At 47.4% G+C, this 18,558-nt stretch overlaps 1 protein-coding gene across 2 annotated transcripts; it reads left to right on the forward strand.

Annotated features, from left to right (window-relative positions):
- Positions 1-1,479: 1,479 nt before the first annotated feature.
- On the forward strand, positions 1,480-18,528 carry DCTN2 (dynactin subunit 2). Of its 2 annotated transcripts, XM_019038165.3 has the most exons (14): positions 1,480-1,730; positions 2,662-2,730; positions 12,956-13,052; positions 13,256-13,317; positions 13,645-13,743; positions 14,343-14,503; positions 14,698-14,842; positions 15,539-15,604; positions 15,820-15,858; positions 16,032-16,109; positions 16,199-16,270; positions 16,527-16,629; positions 16,736-16,827; positions 18,067-18,528. In XM_019038165.3, exons 1-14 carry the CDS (start codon positions 1,695-1,697, stop codon positions 18,151-18,153), a joined length of 1,206 nt encoding a protein of 401 aa, XP_018893710.1. In that variant the 5' UTR covers positions 1,480-1,694; the 3' UTR covers positions 18,154-18,528. The 2 variants fall into 2 exon arrangements, with proteins under 2 accessions (XP_018893710.1, XP_055215260.1); XM_055359285.2 differs by lacking the exons at positions 1,480-1,730; positions 2,662-2,730 and adding an exon at positions 10,337-10,517.
- Positions 18,529-18,558: the final 30 nt, after the last annotated feature.

Below are 18,558 nucleotides of genomic sequence, written 5' to 3' on the forward strand. Positions count from 1 at the left end.
TCTTAAGGGAACTGAAAGAAAAGAGTCCAGCATAAGGAATGGGACAGGAAAGCTGTAGGACTATGGAGAAAGGGATAGAGGCTTGGGAAGGAGCCAGGAGAAAGAAAGACAATGAGTTCCAAACTCAGAACTCTCTAGTCACTTGGTTTGGCACAATTTCTAAGTGTTGCAGCATCCTGCAAGCTCAGGAAACATCCTGGGAAACATCCCATCCTTGGGTCCCCAGGGGCTCCAAGGTGGCATCTTTAGTAAAGGGGTTTCAAAATGCCAGTCCATGGAGGGTCACTGGTCAGAGACAAAAGTTCACTGAGTATGCCCTCACCTCCAAAAGAACAATGGTGAGTTTTTTTTAATACAAAGATGGATTTGATAAGTTTCAAAGGACTATCTTTTATTCTGAGTGTGTCCTTCTTGCTTTTCTACCAAGTAATGATGGTGACAGTAAATAATATGTTTTCTATTTGTAATATACTTACTTGATAAAATAAAAAGGCAAATCTTCAAGGTTTGTAGTTGTTTTAATTTTATTGAACGATGAAATTTAAAAGTCTGAGAACGGAAGGTAAGGTTGGTGAATAGGTACAAAAAATTATAAAGTATAATAAGACCTACTATTTGATAGCACAATAGGGTGACTATAGTCAAGAATAACTCAACTGTACATTTTAAAATAACTTAAAGAGTGTAATTGGATTATTTGTAACTTGGATAAATGCTTGAGAGGATGGATACCCTCTTCTCCATGATGTGCTTATTTCACATTGCATGCTTGTATCAAAATATATCATGTGTCCCATAAATACATACACCTACTGTGTACCCACAAAATTGAAAAAATTGAAAAATAAATAAAAGTCTGAGAACTATTAACGAAGTGGTTAAGAGCCCAGAGAGTGTTCAGACAGACATGGAGACACCACTTACCTATTTATGAACTTCAGATAGAATTGCCAGATCTGAAAAACAAAAAACAAAAACAGGATGCCCAGTTAAATGTGAATTTCAGATACTTAATTTTTGGGGGGTTAGTATACCCACACACCACACACCACACACACACACACACCTACTTATTATCTGAAATTCAAATTATCTGAAAGCCCTTACTTGAGAAGATTGCCTAACTTTTTCACTCCTAACATACACTACGCGTTTACTAAATTTTACTTCTTGTTTTTATTTTGTTTTTATAATACACAGTATCAAGCAAACTTCTTGTTTTTGAAACCCCAGCTGTGTCACAGTATGACTAGCTGTATGATTTAATCTAGTCATTTTATTCCTGGGAGCCCAAAACAGGAATTATAAATGTTCTTTCACTGACTTGCTGTAAAAGTGAGAGAAAAGGCTGTATGAAATAGCTCCCCAAGGTTCGTTATTGTAGCTCCCCGCCCAAGCTCCCGTACACCAAAACTACACATCCCACAATCCTAGGCGGCGTCCCCTGGCCATTACCTCATTCCCTGGCCTCGTTCTCCCCAATCCCGCCCCTCCAGGGGTGTGGCAGCAGGGCTGTTATCGCGACTTTTGCTTTACCCTTCTGCTGTGCTACTGCTGTCGCGAGACTTCCTGCTCATCTGCCGCTCCCTTTGCCGCCGCCTTAGCCCGGGACCCGAACCCAGCCTCTCCCCTACCCGAACACCGGCCCCGGCTCCACCGAGGCCCGGGTCCCCCAGCCCCGTCTCGCCGCCGCCATGGCGGACCCTAAATACGCCGACCTTCCCGGCATTGTGAGTACAGGGCCGGCCCCGGCTCCCCAGGACCGCGCCCCCGACCTCCCAAGGACCCCCAACAGAAACCAGCCCGCGACCCCTCCCGCCTGCAGCCCATCCTCCGCCCAAGGGCTCCCGCCGCTCGTTCTCCGATCGGCCTCAGCACCCCCCGAACTCTTCTGACCCGACTGGGCCGGGCCGCCGGACGGCGCACCAGGCCCCCTTTCCGGCAGTCGCCGGTAGCTCGGCCCAGAAATCGACTCCGGGTACTGACCGCTTGTGCCTGAGTTTTTCCACCATCCGTGTCAACGCCTCCCATGTCCCCCCCAAATCTCTCCATAAAACCCCATCGCTACCCCAGACACACACACCAGACCACTTAACGATGGCCTTCATTCTGCCAAGGAAGAGGTTCTGCCATCTGGCAGAACCCTCTTGTGCCAGATGGGGAGCTCTATCCTTGAGGGAACCTATGCCCTCCCCCACCCCCCACTCCCATGACAATCCTGGCATGTACCTTCCTTTTGTGCTGCCCTGCCTGCTTCTCAAGGTGAGGGTTGGGACACAGGACCTTGAGTACTAAGGTCCTGAGTCACTCTCAATCCTTGTGCCAGGGTAGTGGTGTACGGGGCCTAATTGGAGGATAGCCTTCACCTTCTTCAGCAATAGTGATTGCCAAGGACCTGCCCGCCTCTAGATTTAGGGTAACATCGTTGCTATCGCTTACACTCACCGTTTACTGTCAGGTCCCAATTGTCTCCGCTGTCATCCCTACCCCTTGAGACATGGGAACTGACATACTGTTGACTCACGGGGCAGGTGGAGGAGAAAGGACAGAACCCTGGCATCACACCCCGCCTTCTCTGTTAGCTTATTCAAATGGAGTGGGGTAAGGGGTGTTGTTGGATGCTGGGTAGTGAGGTTGGGTGGTCACTGCTTCTACCTGCAGGCCAGGAATGAGCCAGATGTTTATGAAACCAGCGACCTACCTGAGGATGATCAAGCGGAGTTCGATGCGGTAAGAATGTGTGCTGCCACAGACTCCTACGGACTCTGACCTTTCTCCCCTAGACAGGTCCTTCCCTTATCCGGGGAGCTACAGCAATAAGCGGGTATGCCAACCCCAGCCTGGGTGGTATATAGGTTGCAGGGCTTGCAAAGACCTTGCTGGGCTTGCAGCCACCAATGAGCAATGACAGGAGGGAGAGTCAAGTCAGCGGAATTACAGCTAACAACATCTGTTTGCAAAGCCCTGATTCTTGGGCCTTTTAAATAAAATTGAAATATCTCAAAACAGGTTTGGGGCTAGTGACTTAGGCCCCTGGGTTCTAACCCATGGAAATGAATCATGAAGCCTGGGCACTTGTAATAAACTGCTACCAAGAACTAGACTTTGAAATATGGAGAAATACTTTTTCCATATGAATATCCAGTATCCATTGGGCAAGGAATTAAGAAAGTGATTCCAAGATTTTAGAGCAAAACAAATTTGAAGAAGAATGTAAATATTTCACATCAGCGGATGTGAGACTGTGGTTGCATTTTTAGATCCCAGAACTCTGAGGATGGAGTAATTAGGTACGGATACATTTTAACTGTGAGGGGAAACATTTAGTATGGTTTATTGAGTGTGTTCATTCTGTGGTTTTTTTTGTGCAATGCAGAGGAAGAAATGTCTCTGCCCCCAATGAGCCCCAGACTAATGGGGAATTAGGATACATATAGGAAACATATAGAAGGAAAAAAAAATTGAGTGAATGGAAATCAACATAGTAAAAACTGTTTAAGTGCCAAGGGGTGTGTTTATAGGATGTGTTTTAGGTTCTATTATTTCTGAAGACAGCTGGGCTGGGATCACACTGATGATGTGAGTTCTCAGTAAAGATGTGTCCAAGAGTCATTGCAATATGCAGGCTCAGTATGCTTGTCTGTAAGTCCTGTGGCTATGTCTGTGGGGCTGGTTAATTCTGGGGAATGCTGACTGCTGGCTTACAATGTATGGCTTGGCGTACTCACTTATTTCTTATTTGACTCCCCCATGTGGAAGTGGTTCTTACATTGTGGGAAACACCTTCTCTGTCCCTTCTCCCAGTGGTGTGTTCCTTGTGGCTTCTGTATTTGCTGGCATGCCAATCTATCCCCCAAGCTTGAGTATCTTGGAGATAATGCAGATGATGTTGTTGCTCAAGGACCTGGGTGTGCACCTGTCACTCCAAGAGGCATCTTATAGGAAGCTGCCTCTGTCCTCACAGAATAGGAGTGTATACAATCGGTTCTCTGTATTTATGGGTTCCAAACCCATGGATTCAACCAATCACAAATGGAAAATATTTTTTAAAAATAAAAAATAGGCCCAGTGCAGTGATTCATGCCTGTAATCCCAGCACTTTGGGAGGCTGAGGCAGGTGGATCATTTGAGATCAGGAGTTTGAGACCCCATCTCTACTAAAAAATATAAAAATTAGCAAGGCGTGGTGGCGAGCGCTTATAGTCCCAGCTACTATGGAGGCTGAGGCAGGAGAATTGCTTGAACCTGGGAGGTGGAGGTTGCAGTGAGCCGAGATTGCGCCACTGCACCCCAGCCTGGGTGACAGAGCAAGACTCCATCTCAAAAAAAAAAAAAACCAGTACAACAATAAAAAAAATACAAAATTTAAAAACACAGTATAACAACTATTTACATAGCATTTACATTGTACTAGGTATTTTAAGTAATCTAGAGATGATTCAAAGTATACAGGAGGATGTAGGTAGGTTATATGCAGTTACTGTGCCAATTTATATAGAAGGTGGGAACATATGCAGATTTTGGTATCAAGGGAGGTCCTGGAACCAGTCTCCCACAGTTGCCAAGAGACAGCTGTATGCTGAGAACTTTACTGCACTACCACAGTTCAGACTGTTCAACTTAGGCCTAGGCTTCTGCCCTTCATGGTGAGATAATGAATAGAACTCAGTCCTTTTGTTGCTGTGATACAAACAGGTAGTTTCACAGTAATCCTCTTTCTAAACAAAAATATATATATTGTCATTCCCTTTTGAAGATACTGGGATATCTCTGAATAAAAAGGAGATGACACCCATTCCAGGTGTGGAAGAACCTGACTGTGCAGCTCTGATTGGCTATTTCTCCCCCAGAGCCTGAACAGCCTATTTTAGTAGCATCTAGTGGGGTGGCTGATGAGGAGAGGATACTGTGAGTGTTCATTTCCTGTGGCATGTTGCTCAGGATGCCAGTATAGAAGTGCATATGAGCTGAATGGCAAATACAAGAAGAGTTGAATTGTTTCTGTCACCTAAGGCTCAGCTAAGTGACTCTCTGTCACTAGGGAGGAATGGGGTGGGCAGACCTTCAGCCGCTTCAGGGGCCCTAAGAGCCAAGATGTTTCCTGATGTCAGCTAATGTCTCTGGCCCCCGCATGTCCCTATGGGGCTTGCAGCTTTTGGGAAGTCAGCTGAGTAATGGCTCTGCCGCTGCTTTTAATACTGACGTAAATATGTAATTTGAGCAGCAGTGAATTGTATGCTTAGATAATCTAGAAATGTCATGTCCGTGAGGCCTGGGATCTCACCAGCAGCCTGTCTGTTTCCTGCCTACCTGCCCAAGACCTAGTACAAGTGACAGTGCACGTGACCTGTCTTGTGGCTGAACCATGAGATTTTCAGTCACCTTCTTTTTTTTTTTTTTTTTTTTGAGACGGACTCTCACTCTGTTGCCCAGGCTGGAGTGCAGTGGCGTGATCTTGGCTCACTGTAAGCTCCACCTCCCGGGTTCACGCCATTCTCCTGCCTCAGCCTCCCGAGTAGCTGGGACTGTAGGCGCCCGCCACCACACCTGGCTAATTTTCTTGTATTTTTAGTAGAGACGGGGTTTCACTGTGTTAGCCAGGATGGTCTCGATCTCCTGACCTCGTGATCCGCCTGTCTTGGCCTCCCAAAGTGCTGGGATTACAGGCGTGAGCCACCATGCCCAGCCTCAGTCACCTTCTTAACCCCTGACAACAGCATTCTCCGCCTTAATCTTCAGATTATTTTCAACTTTAATTTTATCAGTTTTTAAAGTAGGTAATATATGCACAGGGAACAGAGGATTCAAGGGTAAGTAGTGAAAAATCTGCCTCCCACCTCTGCCTACCACCACTTAGTTCTCTTCCCTAGAGACAACCAATATGGACAGACTCTCGTGGAACCTTTCAGGGGGTCTCCAGATTTCTTTTTGGTTTTTGAGACAGAGTCTCACTCTTTCCCCCAGGCTGGAGTGCAGTGGCACAATCTTGTCTCACTGCGACCTTTGCCTCCCCAGTTCAAGCAATTCTCCTGCCTCAGCCTCCCAAGTAGCTGGAATTACAGGCATGTGCCACCATACCTGGCTAATTTTCTGTATTTTTAGTAGAGATGGGGTTTCACCATGTTGGCCAGGTTGGTCTCGAACTCCTGGCCTCAAGTGATCCACCCATCTTGGCCTCCCAAAGTGCTGGGATTACAGGCGTGAGCTACCACGCCAGCCGGGTCTCCAGATTTCTGTCTAAAGGAATAGTCAAGTTGTGTTGACCCTCACTGCTCCATAACTTTCTTCCTGTGATTCCTCCACTGTGGAAGAAATTGGGCTACTAAAGGAAAAATGTCCTCAAACATCCCTTAAAGATTTAAATTGCTAATTTAACTTAAACATAAACATTTTCCGATTCCCATAGTGGGGAGGATGGGGGAGGAAAGCATAAAAGATTGAAATTTTGCTACAGATGATCGTGAATTTTTTTTTTTTTGAGATGAAGTTTCACTCTTTTTGCCCAGGCTGGAGTGCAATGGCGTGATCTCAGCTCACTGCAACCTCCACCTCCCGAGTTCAAGAGATTCTCCTGCCTCAGCCTCCCGAGTAGCTGGAATTACAGGTGTCCATCACCACACCCGGCTAATTTTTTGTATTTTTAGTAGAGACAGGGTTTCACCATGTTGGCTAGGCTGGTCTCGAACCCCTGACCTCAGGTGATCCACTCACCTAGGCCTCCCAGAGTGCTGGGATTACAAGCATGAGCCACTGTGCCTGGCCAATCATGATTTTTCTACTATCTCTTTAAAACAATTTTAGCAGGAAGTAAAATCTTCTAAAACAGGAATGGACCAGGAAAGTGCACGGGCTGTAGCCCTTTCCTCCTCAATCTGGGAAGATCTCTTTGCACTTCAGACACTCCCAGGTTAATTGGGGCAATAGGCTTGCTTGGAGATTTTTCTTAAAATGTTTGGAAAACTAATTCCCAAATAGAATTCCACCCACACACACACCCCAACCCTAACCCCTGGATCCACAGCCTGCCTTGGGTCAGTGAGACTTTCTGCTCATGGCTTTTGAACTGCTGGAATAAGGGAAGTAAATTAAGAAAAACCTCATTAGAAACAATTTAGCTTCTCTCTTTATGGCATAACTACCCCCAGTAAAAGGGGAAAAAATGACCTAGCCATAGTTTGATGAGGCCCTGGCAGAGGCTTCATTTCTCCAAAAGGTAGATATTACTGGACACTCCTGAGATGAGAAACAGTACTTCCTTACAGTTTAGAAGATCCTGGAGTATGCTTGATTGTGTTCATTGACTGTTGGCGCACTTGAACTTACCTGAGTTTTTCCTAATGCTTCCCCCATCCTCCCTCCTCACCACCTTGCCTGGACACTAGTTTGCACAAGTAAGACCATTCAATGCTTCTTCTCTGCATGTTTTTTTCATCTGCCATCTCGCATGCAATGCTCTGCCACTGTGCTATTGTTGTAGCTAATCGTTTTAAATTCCAGTGAGTCCCTGGCTGGGTCACTGAGGGGCCTGCTGGCCTTATGTTTAAAGATCATTAATCAAGGGTTAGAAACAGCTATGATCCATGAATCATTGTCTCTTCCCCTTGTGAGGTCTGCAGAGTAAAACTGTCCAATGGAGGATGGGATAGAAGCATGGAGGCTTTAAATGTTTTTGAACATGAGGCATTTAGGGGCTGGAGTTAGAAGGCAGTTTCCTTTCTCCTCCTCAGACTAAGATCAAATGAAGATTTTTTTATGGAATGACTTTTAGCTATTCTAAACAAGGATAGAGAACAAAAGGGATGACAGCCACAGTCCTCAGTTCTTGGCTGTATGTGGATTATCTCTGGGAAAAACTCATTTTAATATTCCCCTATGCTAGGTCTTTAGAGAAATGTAAATGGGATGAGAAGGAGGTTTATATGCAATTGTAAGATAATAACTTGGATTATTTGTGCTTTTGTGAGTCTTTCTGTTTCTGCACCCCTCCTTTTGAAATGGATGGATGGTCAGCAATATATTGATCCATCCCGGACAGTTTTACTCTACAGCTCTGCCCATCTTCCTTGTCATCATGGTTTTGAAGTCCCCTGGCTGCAGTGTTGGCGTACAGCCTGAATAGGCTCAGAGAGTAGCAGTGGCCACTTTCCCTGTCTGATTTAGAACCTCAGATCTTGCCCTCTGAGGCACAGCCACTTAGCCAAACAGCCCTGGGGGGTCTGGGAGTCCCTTAGTGAAAGAGACTGGGAGTCACGTACTAGGTAAGCTGGCACCCGGGGCCAGGGCACTTGAAATCTTCCAATCAAGGTGACTAGTACTACTCCAGGTTACGCAGGAATCATGCCTAAAATCTCATCATCCTTCAACCCACCCATAGGACAGACCTGGAGGTGGTATATACTATCTGCAAACTAATATACCACTTTTCCTTTTATTTGATTTTCTGTCCTCCCTATTCTACCCAATCCGCATGGTTTGAACTTGAGCTTATGGCCCATTGTCTTTTTTCTCTCCTTGAGTTTCTCCCAAGCTGGTTTTAGCTTGGTGGGACAAATCAGAGAAAGGTATAGTGTGTGTACTTCTCCTTTGTGTTTGCATGTTTGCACTTATGGGTGCTTACACCCACTCTATGCAGAGACATCCCAGCCTCGACCACAGGATCTGGAGCCACCTCTACCCTGAGCTGAAAGAGGAATTTTTTTTTTTTTTTTGAGACAGTCTCACTCTGTCACCCAGGCTGGAGTGCAGTGGCATGATCTCAGCTCACTGCAACCTCCGCCTCCCGGGTTCAACTGCAACCTCCACCTCCCAGGTTCAAATGATTCTCCTGCCTCAGCCTCCCGAGTAGCTGGGATTACAGGCGCCCACCACCATGCCTGGCTAATTTTGTATTTTTAGTAGAGATGGGGTTTCACCATGGTGGCCAGGCTGGTCTCGAACTCCTGACCTCAAGTGATCCACCCGCCTCACCCTCCCAAAGTGCTGGGATTACAGATGTGAGACACCGTGCCTGGTGGAAAGAGGAATCTTGGCTGGGACCCTAGCATCGTCTAGGGAACAGAGAGGTTGTGATTAAGAGGTATCTGGATGAAATCTTGGTGAAAGGAAGCACTTGTTTTTAATCCCACCATGGTTTTTCATATGCACACAACCATCCTCAACCTTCCACACTTCCATCTGCCCATCAGCAGAGCTCCTAGAAAGGCAGGGCATACCACTGGATATCCCCTCCTGGCAGTTCTAAACCAGCCTTGCCCGGAAGTGGGAGCCTTATCTATGTGGCCCAGACTCAAATAAGGCCTCTTGGAAATACTCTCACCCTTCCCCTTTGTCTACCCTCCAACCCCTGTGAATCTTGTGAACAGAGGGTTGAAGAAACATGTTCTGCACATGTGCTAGTAGCTGTGAATCTTGGTGTCCCCTGGACCCTCTGTGTAAGTACATCATGGCAGAATTGCTCTAGATCCTTCGGAGCTGCAGGGTGAGTTACCAGCCACTCAAGGTGGAGGCAAACACGCCAGGACGCGCAAGGGACCAGGAGCAGCTCTGCCTCTTCCCTTGCAGGAGGAAATGAGAACGGGGCTATACTTAGGTACTTCATCATTCCTTTAACTCACCCTCTGTACCTGACATATTTTGTTTGGTCTCACCTAAAGTCATATCAGACTTCCTACCTGATCACTCTCATTGTGATTGATTCTGCCATCCAAATGTCTAATTTTTCACAGCTAGAGAAACTAAGAGATAGGAAGACAAGGGCCATGAACTAAGAAGGGGAACTCCTCTCCTGAGAATTATTGACCCTCTATCAGCTACAAGTCTAAGAATTTCTAACTTCTGCTTCATCTTCTACCATTTCTAATAGCTTCCCCACCACCTCAGCCTTCTCTCCCCAGTTTCTTATTCCATGCCACTGGCTTGTAACATCTAACTCCTAGTTTTCAGATGATCCTAAACTGCTGCTGTTAATGGCAAAGCTTCATGACATCCTCACCACCAGAGGGAAAAGGGTCTCATGCTCTTCTTTCTCTTGGGGTATATGGTGACCCCAGCTGAAATTTCTTGGCCCCTAAATTTCACTAGGCTCCCCTGGGGCCCTGTGGTGCAGTGTGTTGGAAGACTGTCATGTAGTGCATGTGACAATTTGCTAATAACAATTTTGTCTTTTTTTTCCCTCCCTCATCCCCATTCCCCCACTCCCTTTCCTTTTAACTCTTTTGATTTTCTCACCTCTGGGGAAACCACAAGGAGCTGGTAAGAAGCCTGACCTTTCATCTGCTTTTTAACGGGGTGTGCTATGATGAGCAGTTGTTTCTCTGTCCTTTAGACTCTACTAAATCTTTCATTCCTCTATTCAGTCCCACACCCAGCCTTTTCCTATCTCACAAGTCACTGTAATTATACTGCCCCCAACTCACGCCCCAGATCTTCAAGACACTGCTGGAGTAGGTGCTACTGGAGGACTAGAGTGTGCTCCCGGGCCACAGCCTTGGAGAGGCTCCAGAGGATGCCAGTGCCAGGTAGCCCAACTGGCCCAGGACACTCTCCCACAGCAGGAATGAAAATGCTCTCTGTCCCTGTGACTGTCCAGAACCTCTGAGACTCACCGTCTATGTGTTGACCCTCTTCTACTCCCCGCTTTCCCTACTTAGGAACGTAAATAAGAAAGTAGGTTCCCATCTGCATAGTGCCCGCCCATAATAAGGGCTTAACAAATGGTAGCTATGATTAATTTTTTTCCTGGGTCTGTAGGTTATGCCTCCCATTCCTCTTTTTTAAGAGGATTAAACAAAAGAGGATGGGTGGGATTGGCCTGGATTGGGGCTTTCACAGGGAGAAGTGGCATATTCCTGAGTATGAACTTCAGAGAAGATGGTTGTCTATCCTTAGCCTGAGCCCTTCCCAGTTGATAAGAGGCCAGAGATCACACAGCTATTAGATGGGTGGGTGTTCTGGCCGTAGCATTTCAGAACAGGTTAAAGAGATAATCATTTGGGACTCAAATGTCTCTCCCCCCGGGCACTTGCATATGGGACATTGAGTCCTTTTGTTTTCCCTTGATCTATAGCTCTTACCCCTCTGCCCAGTAATTCCCTGAGGAAGAGGTAAAGATCAAAGTTGATACTTTGTCCTTTCCCCCCTTCTTCCCTTATTTTTAAAGCTGTCACCCACACTGATTCCTGCTCTAATAGCAGAGCAGAGATGAAGGAAGGAGCTTCCTTCTGTCTGCTTTTCTTTCTCAATGATGTCCCACCATGTCCCCCTCACACCCTCTCCCCACATACCTACACACAGGCAGAGATTCTCAGTCCTGGCTGTAGGTTAGAATCACCTGGATATTTGGCCCTACCCCAGAATAATTCATTAGAATCTCTAGAAGTGGGCCCGGGCCTTTTTTTTTTTTTTTTTTTTTTTTCTTTTCTCTCTCTCTCTTTTTCTTTTTTTGAGACAGGGTCTCACTCTGTTGCCCAGGCTGGAGTACAGTGGCATGATCTCTGCTCACTGCATCCTCCACCTGCCAGGCTCAAGTGACCCTTCCACCTCAGCCTCCTGAGTAGCTGGGACCACAGGCACGTGCCACAATACCCAGCTATTTTATATTTTTTGTAGAGATGGAGTTTCCCTATGTTGCCCAGGCTGATCTTGAACTCCTGAGATCCACCCGCCTTGGCCGAACTTTGGGAGGCCGAGGCGGGTGGATCACTTGGATCCTAATTCCAAGTGATCCACCCGCCTCGGCCTCCCAAAGTGCTGGGACTACAGACAGGCTTGAGCCACCATTGCCCAGCTGTCTATTTAAAAAAAAAAAAAAAAAATTCTAAGTGATTCTAACATGCAGCCTGGGGTGAGAACCATTGTTCTAGGTGAAAGAAGGAAGGCTCATTTTGCCTTCCTCCCATAGAAGGTGGAGATGTCATCCCCAACAGAAAAGGACTCCTGGGTCTCCCTCCTACTTCCATCAGTACTCTGTTGGGAGCTGTCAGGCTTCTGACAATTGAAAAAGGGACATGCAGTCAGGAGTGCTTGGTGCAGTCTTGGGGTTGTCACTGGAATCTGAACAGCATGTAGATATCTAGTAAGGAGGGAACCTCTCTGCTTCAGTTTCTAGGGTGAAGTCTCTTTCACCGCCTACTTGTGTCCCCTGTTTTTGGAAGAGCTTCAGTGCTTAAAGCATAGCAGAGGAGTCAGGGAGAAAAATCAGGTGCTGCAGCATCTCTGAAGAGATGCTGGGTTATCTCCATTTCAGAGCTTACATGTGGCTCTTGCCCATGGATACTCTTGGCAAGCAGATATTGCCTATGTTTGTTGCTTCTAAGATGTCCCATAAAGATAATCCAGTAAGCCCTTGCCCCTTCTCCCTGTCCCTGAATTCGCTGGCCTCATGGCAGCCTGGAAATCAGGCTTCTGGTCAGGCCCTCTGTCGGCCTTCTTTTTGTACTAAGAGCTTGTGTCTTACCTTCAACAGGTTTAAAGTCCTAATATTCACACTCAGTGTTAGTGGCCTGATTATCTGCCTTCCCTCCTCTTTCCTTCTAGCAAGGATGGGAGGTTAGCATTAAAATGGACTTGCTCAGCGGGCAAGATTTACTTTTGGGAGGGGGAGGTTAAAAGAGGTCAGGTTGGTTTCTTGCCTTGAGTGCATGGTGTGTGCCAGACAACTGGGAGGGGTAGCATGGGGGGATGGGAAGGCTTATGTACAGAGAGGGTGGGGAGGTTATGCTCCCTCTGCTCCCAGTTGAATGAGGGTGTTAATATTTGTACAACTGAGGCTCCAAATTTACCAGGAAGCTTCAGTTTCCTAGGTTAAGCCTGGGTAGGCACCTTGGAATAGAGCCACCCTTCTTTCCCCTTGGACAAGTAGGGCCCAGTCACCTAATGGTTTGGGGATTTTGTGGGGTAGAGTAAGTTCTAGAGTGGGAATGAGTGTGTCCCTGGCCTAAACTACCTGTTCTTGCAGGAGGAGCTGACAAGCACAAGTGTGGAACACATCATTGTCAATCCTAATGCTGCCTATGACAAGTTCAAGGACAAGAGAGTGGGGACAAAGGGACTTGGTGAGACTGGGCTGGAAGCTGGGTGGGGGGAAGACTGGAGGATAAGCATGAGAAGTGGTTTCCTGTCCTAAAGTCTTAGTGAGTTGTGCTTGGGGGAAGGGGTCCCTCATGGAGATATTTTATGGAAGCCCTCACAGTCACCTGAGACCATGACTGCCTTCGGCCTAGATCAGGCCCTCAGTTCCATCTTCTTTTCTTGGCAGATTTCTCAGATCGTATTGGAAAAACCAAGAGGACAGGATATGAATCTGGAGAATATGAGATGGTTTGTTGTGTGTGTGTGTGTTGATGGGAATGGTGTAGTGACCCTATCTAGCAGACATGTAGTAGGGAGATCAAGGGATACAGGTGGGATTCTGTTCCTCCTCTGTTCCTGAGGAAGCAGCAGGATGCAGCCAGGGAAACTCTGCCCTACTGCTGTTTGTTCTGGAGAGCCTCCAGCCCTCTAGCTGTCCTCAGTTCTTTGGTACTAGGGTGTTGTGGATTCTCAATTGGATATGATACCTTTATGACTTAGGCCCAGGGTGTGGATGAATTCTTGAGGCTCCCTGTAATGAGACATGTAACATTACCCTCTGTGCTTGCTCTCTAGCTTGGGGAGGGTCTGGGAGTGAAGGAGACACCCCAGCAAAAGTACCAGCGCCTACTGCATGAGGTCCAAGAGCTGACAACTGAAGTTGAAAAAATCAAGGTAACTACAAACTCTCTTCTCCCTTCTCTGCTGTGACTTACACAGTAGAGGAAGACCTCAAGCAAGAAGAGAAAGATTCCCTGCCTGGCTGGGTGCGGTGGCTCACGCCTATAATCCTACCACTTTGGGAGGCCGAGGCGGGCGGATCACCTGAGGTCAGGAGTTCAAGACCAGCCAGGCCAACATGATGAAACCCCATCTGTACTAAAAAAATACAAAAACTTAGCCAGGTGTGGTGGCGCATGCCTGTAATCCCAGCTACTCGGGAGGCTAAGGCAGGAGAATTGCTTGAACTCGGAGGCGGAGGTTGCAGTGAGCCGAGATCATGCCACTGCACTCCAACCTGGGTGACAGAGCGAGACTCCATCTCAAAAAATGAAAGAAAGATTCCTTACGCTCCTGGATAAAGGGGCTAAGGTTTCCAGAGTTTACAAATATGCATCCATCTGTATGCAGTGCTACATACAGGTGGGCAGTCTGTCATGCTGAAAACCATCCCAGTGACCTCCAGCTACAACTACCTTTAAAGGGCTTGACCTATTTTTTTGCTTCTTGATTCATTCTTGCCATCCCCCGATTTCTACCTTTTTTCATACTAGACGACAGTGAAGGAGTCAGCCACAGAGGAGAAGCTGACCCCTGTGGTGCTGGCTAAACAGCTGGCAGCCCTGAAGCAGCAGCTGGTTGCTTCCCACCTGGAGAAGCTGCTGGGACCAGATGCTGCAATCAACCTTACCGACCCCGATGGCGCCCTGGCTAAGTGGGTACCCTACTTTGTTGAAAAATCATTGCTGATTGGGGTTGTGGATGGACTCAGCCAGCTACTGACAGGGGTGCTAAGTGGCAGAGAAGTAGCTTAGATGTTTCTTAATGCTGATTATGAGGCAAAAGTGAGGGAGAGTGACTGGCCCTTCTCCTTCCAGTCATGATATTATTACTCGGTCTCCTAACTAGGCGCCTACTACTGCAGCTGGAAGCAACAAAGAACAGCAAAGGGGGATCAGGGGGAAAAACCACTGGGACCCCCCCAGATAGCAGCCTTGTCACTTATGAACTACATTCTCGGCCTGAGCAGGACAAGTTCTCTCAAGCTGCCAAAGTAAGTGTGGATACAGTGTTGGTTGGGAAGCCAAGGGGAGACGTGACCCTAGAGATTTTCCTGCCTCTCTCCAAGGAGAGGGTGCTGGGAAGGCTTCTGATTCCTCTGATTCCTCTTGATTGATTCCTCTGATTCCTCTTGATTGATTCCTCTTTTGATTCCTGATTCGTTGTTCTCTATGTTTCTTTTTTTTTTTTTTTGAGACGGAGTCTTGCACTGTTTCCCACCCAGGCTGGAGTGCAGTGGCGCATCCCAGGCTGGAGTGCAGTGGCGCAATCTTGGCTCACTGCAAGCTCTGCCTCCCGGGTTCACGCCATTCTCCTGCCTCAGCCTCCTGAGTAGCTGGGACTACAGGCGCCCGCCACCACGCCCGGCTCATTTTTTGTATTTTTGGTAGAGATGGGGTTTCACCGTGTTAGCCAGAATGGTCTCCATCTCCTGACTTCGTGATCCGCCCGCCTTGGCCTCCCAAAGTGCTGGGATTACAGGCGTGAGCCACCGCGCCCGACCTCATTCTCTATGTTTCCCTCGCCCATCTACCTTTGGTTAGGATTTTAAGATTGTGGCTAGGTATGTATTCCAGGGAAAGGAGTCCCTTGGGGTGGTGAGTGGCAGGCAGAGTAGAGCAGGATCGTATTCCTCCCATTGCAGCAGCAGGGAAGCAGATGGCAAATCTCACCTCCTTCCTCCCACTAGGTCGCAGAACTTGAAAAGCGCCTGACAGAGCTGGAGACAGCTGTACGTTGTGATCAGGATGCTCAGGTCAGGTGTTCTCCTGTACATAATCTGAGCCTTAGATCCTGCAACTCTAGGCCTTAAGGTCTACAGCATTCCACATAAGCCTGGGAGGAGTCATCAAAGGGCTTCAGTTACAGGGATCAGCTAGTGGGTTCCCAGCTAGAACCAGGAAAGATGGGAGAAGACGATAATCATGGAGATATAAGGACCACTCACTTCTCCCCTCCCTTTCCCACCAGAATCCCCTTTCTGCAGGTCTACAGGGAGCCTGTCTCATGGTGAGTTTGGAAGAAACTGGAGTGTTTGGATCACAGAGGGGATAATTGGGATTGGGTTTGCTTTGAGGATTATTTTTGAGTTTGTAGCTATATATTAATTTAGTGGAATATGGGAGGCCTCTTCCTAGTCTGCCTTTCCTCTTCATGATACTTGTCCCAACTTCCATCCCCAGGAGACTGTAGAGCTGTTGCAAGCAAAGGTGAGCGCCCTAGACCTTGCAGTTTTGGATCAAGTGGAGGCTCGGCTACAGGTATTAAATGGAGGGAAAATTAAATTATGGATAGCTTGGGACTTTGGAAGCCCTGGATGCCATATCAACCTTAAAATCTGTGTTTTCAGAGTGTCCTGGGAAAGGTGAACGAGATTGCCAAGCATAAAGCCTCTGTAGAAGATGCAGATACACAAAGCAAGGTCAGGAAGACACCTTCCCCATCTCCTTTCCACTCCCTCAGGTTCTCCGAGTGGCAGTGTCAAAGCATGAGAACACACTGACTCCTCAGGTCCCCATCTTCATAAGCTCTTATGAAGAGCTTATCAGCTTGGAAAGTCAGGGCACTGCTTCCCTCTGCCCACTTGATCCTTTCCCCCATTACGGTGAAGTAGCAGTCTGTACATACTGACCTGGCTGCCTCAGCCATCCCCTCTGGGCCCTATTGTGTCCCTTCAGGTGCACCAGCTATATGAAACTATACAGCGCTGGAGCCCCATTGCCTCCACCCTCCCTGAGCTGGTGCAGAGACTTGTCACCATCAAGCAGCTGCACGAGCAAGGTGGGAGGCCAGCTGCCAGGAGTGCTAAGAGAACTTGAAAAATGGGCAACTTTTGGTCCCCTCCCTTATCTTGGATTCAAGTCTCAACCATACTTTTCTTTTGTAGCCATGCAGTTTGGTCAGCTCCTGACACACTTGGATACCACCCAGCAGATGATTGCTAATTCCTTGAAGGACAATACCACCCTCTTGACCCAGGTGTGTGCCCCTTTGTTGATCTGTCCTCCTTTCTCCAGCATGTGCAAACTAGGTTCTCCAGTGTTATAGGGTTCTGCCTTAGTCTATTTTGTAGCATGGTGTTGTGGCAGGGGGTTGGTCTGGAGTCTCCATCCTGCTTTCAATGTGAAGGCCCTTTGACAACTTATTTAACCTATGAACCTCCATCTTTCCATCTGGGAAATTATACCTCCCTCAGAGTTATGTAGATGAGGTGAAATAATATGGGCAAATTGTTAGGGGCTAGTGAACATGTTTTCTTATAAAACCCCACTCTTTCCCTTTGTCGTCTCAACTTTACTCTCCCTGATAAGCACAGTACACTGGAAGGAATCCGGGCTTTGAAGTCAGAAGCAGGCCCTAATCTCGTTCTGTCGCTTCCTTTCTGGCCCTGGACAATGAGCCTCACCTAGTTCCTTCATTCGTTTAGTAATGCCTGGCACACAGCAAGTCCACAATTTCTTATTGTTTTTTATTTTTAAGACAGAGTCTCGCTCTGTTGCCCAGGCTGGAGTGCAGTGGTGTGATCTCAGCTCACTGCAGCCTCCACCTCCCGGGCTCAAGCGATTCTCATGCCTCAACCTATTGAGTAGCTGGGATTACAGGCACGCACCACCACACCTAATTTTTTTTTTTAGTAGAGACGGGGTTTCACCATGTTGTCCAGGGTGGTCTCAAACTCCTGACCTCAAGTGATCCCACCCATCTCGGCCTCCCAAAGTGCTGAGATTACAGGCGTGAGCCACTGCACCTGGCCGCAAGTCCCAATTTCTGTTGGAGGCACTGTTCTCAGTGCTGGAAGGAGCATTAAAGTCGAGAGACCAGCATCAATCACAGCATCACTGAGATAAATGAAAAAATATATAAAGGACTTAGAATAATATCCTTTTCCTCCAGAGCAGTTTTCTAACATTTTGAACCAGTGAAACCCTCATTTCAACAAAATCTTATTTAGCTCTCATTACATAAAACAGATTTTAAAAAACTGTTCTCGCTGAAGTCAGGATGGGAATTCTCGAGTCCTGCCTGCTTGGGCTCACCCCAGGCGTGGTCTATGTACTTTAAGGGTAGCTTGAAAATTGGTGCTATAAACATCCCCCCTCTGTGGCCCACAAATTGTGCTTCCATTTCTTGTCTTCTCTCTCAGAGAATTCCTTCAGGTCCTCATCCAGTTAAGCAACTGGACCTGACAAAGAGTAAAACCTCTCTACCACTTTGTAGGTGCAGACAACCATGCGTGAAAACCTGGCCACAGTTGAGGGGAACTTTGCCAGCATTGATGAACGGATGAAGAAGCTGGGAAAGTGAGCACATTTGGGAGCTGGAGAACAGGGGTTATCCCTACCCCTGTGAACTCTGTTAACAGCTTACATAGGGTTTCCCCTTTACTATAACTCTAGCATCCCCATCCCATTTGACACTGGGGGCAAGGGTTCTTCTTGCATGTGGGGTTTATACCCCTCCCCTGATGAATACACAGTGGTAGCTAGGGGTTGGTTATCAGAAGGTGGTCTCCCCTCAGGCCTGGGGGATAAGGACGTGGGCCCAGCCACATGCCAGCTCATGTCCAATACTGCTTTGCCTGGTGTGGGGAAGGATTGGGTCTTGTCCTCCAACACAGCTTCTGTGGCTGACTGTAATACTGTACAACTGTTTCTGACCATTAAATGCTGTTGTACTCTGTGTGGCCTCTGCTGTGTTTCCTGGGGAGGA

The sequence above is a fragment of the Gorilla gorilla genome, chromosome 10, assembly GCF_029281585.2.
Source record: "Gorilla gorilla gorilla isolate KB3781 chromosome 10, NHGRI_mGorGor1-v2.1_pri, whole genome shotgun sequence".
In the NCBI taxonomy this organism is placed as follows: domain Eukaryota; kingdom Metazoa; phylum Chordata; class Mammalia; order Primates; family Hominidae; genus Gorilla; species Gorilla gorilla.

What these genes read in the sequence shown, in the direction of transcription:
- DCTN2 (XM_019038165.3), top strand. Translation starts at nt 1,695, where the DNA reads ATGGCGGACCCTAAATACGCCGACCTTCCCGGCATT. An exon ending in AGTGGGGACAAAGGGACTTG is followed by an intron (nt 13,053 to 13,255) that starts GTGAGACTGGGC and finishes TTTTCTTGGCAG; the next exon opens with ATTTCTCAGATCGTATTGGA. An exon ending in AAGTGGAGGCTCGGCTACAG is followed by an intron (nt 16,110 to 16,198) that starts GTATTAAATGGA and finishes CTGTGTTTTCAG; the next exon opens with AGTGTCCTGGGAAAGGTGAA.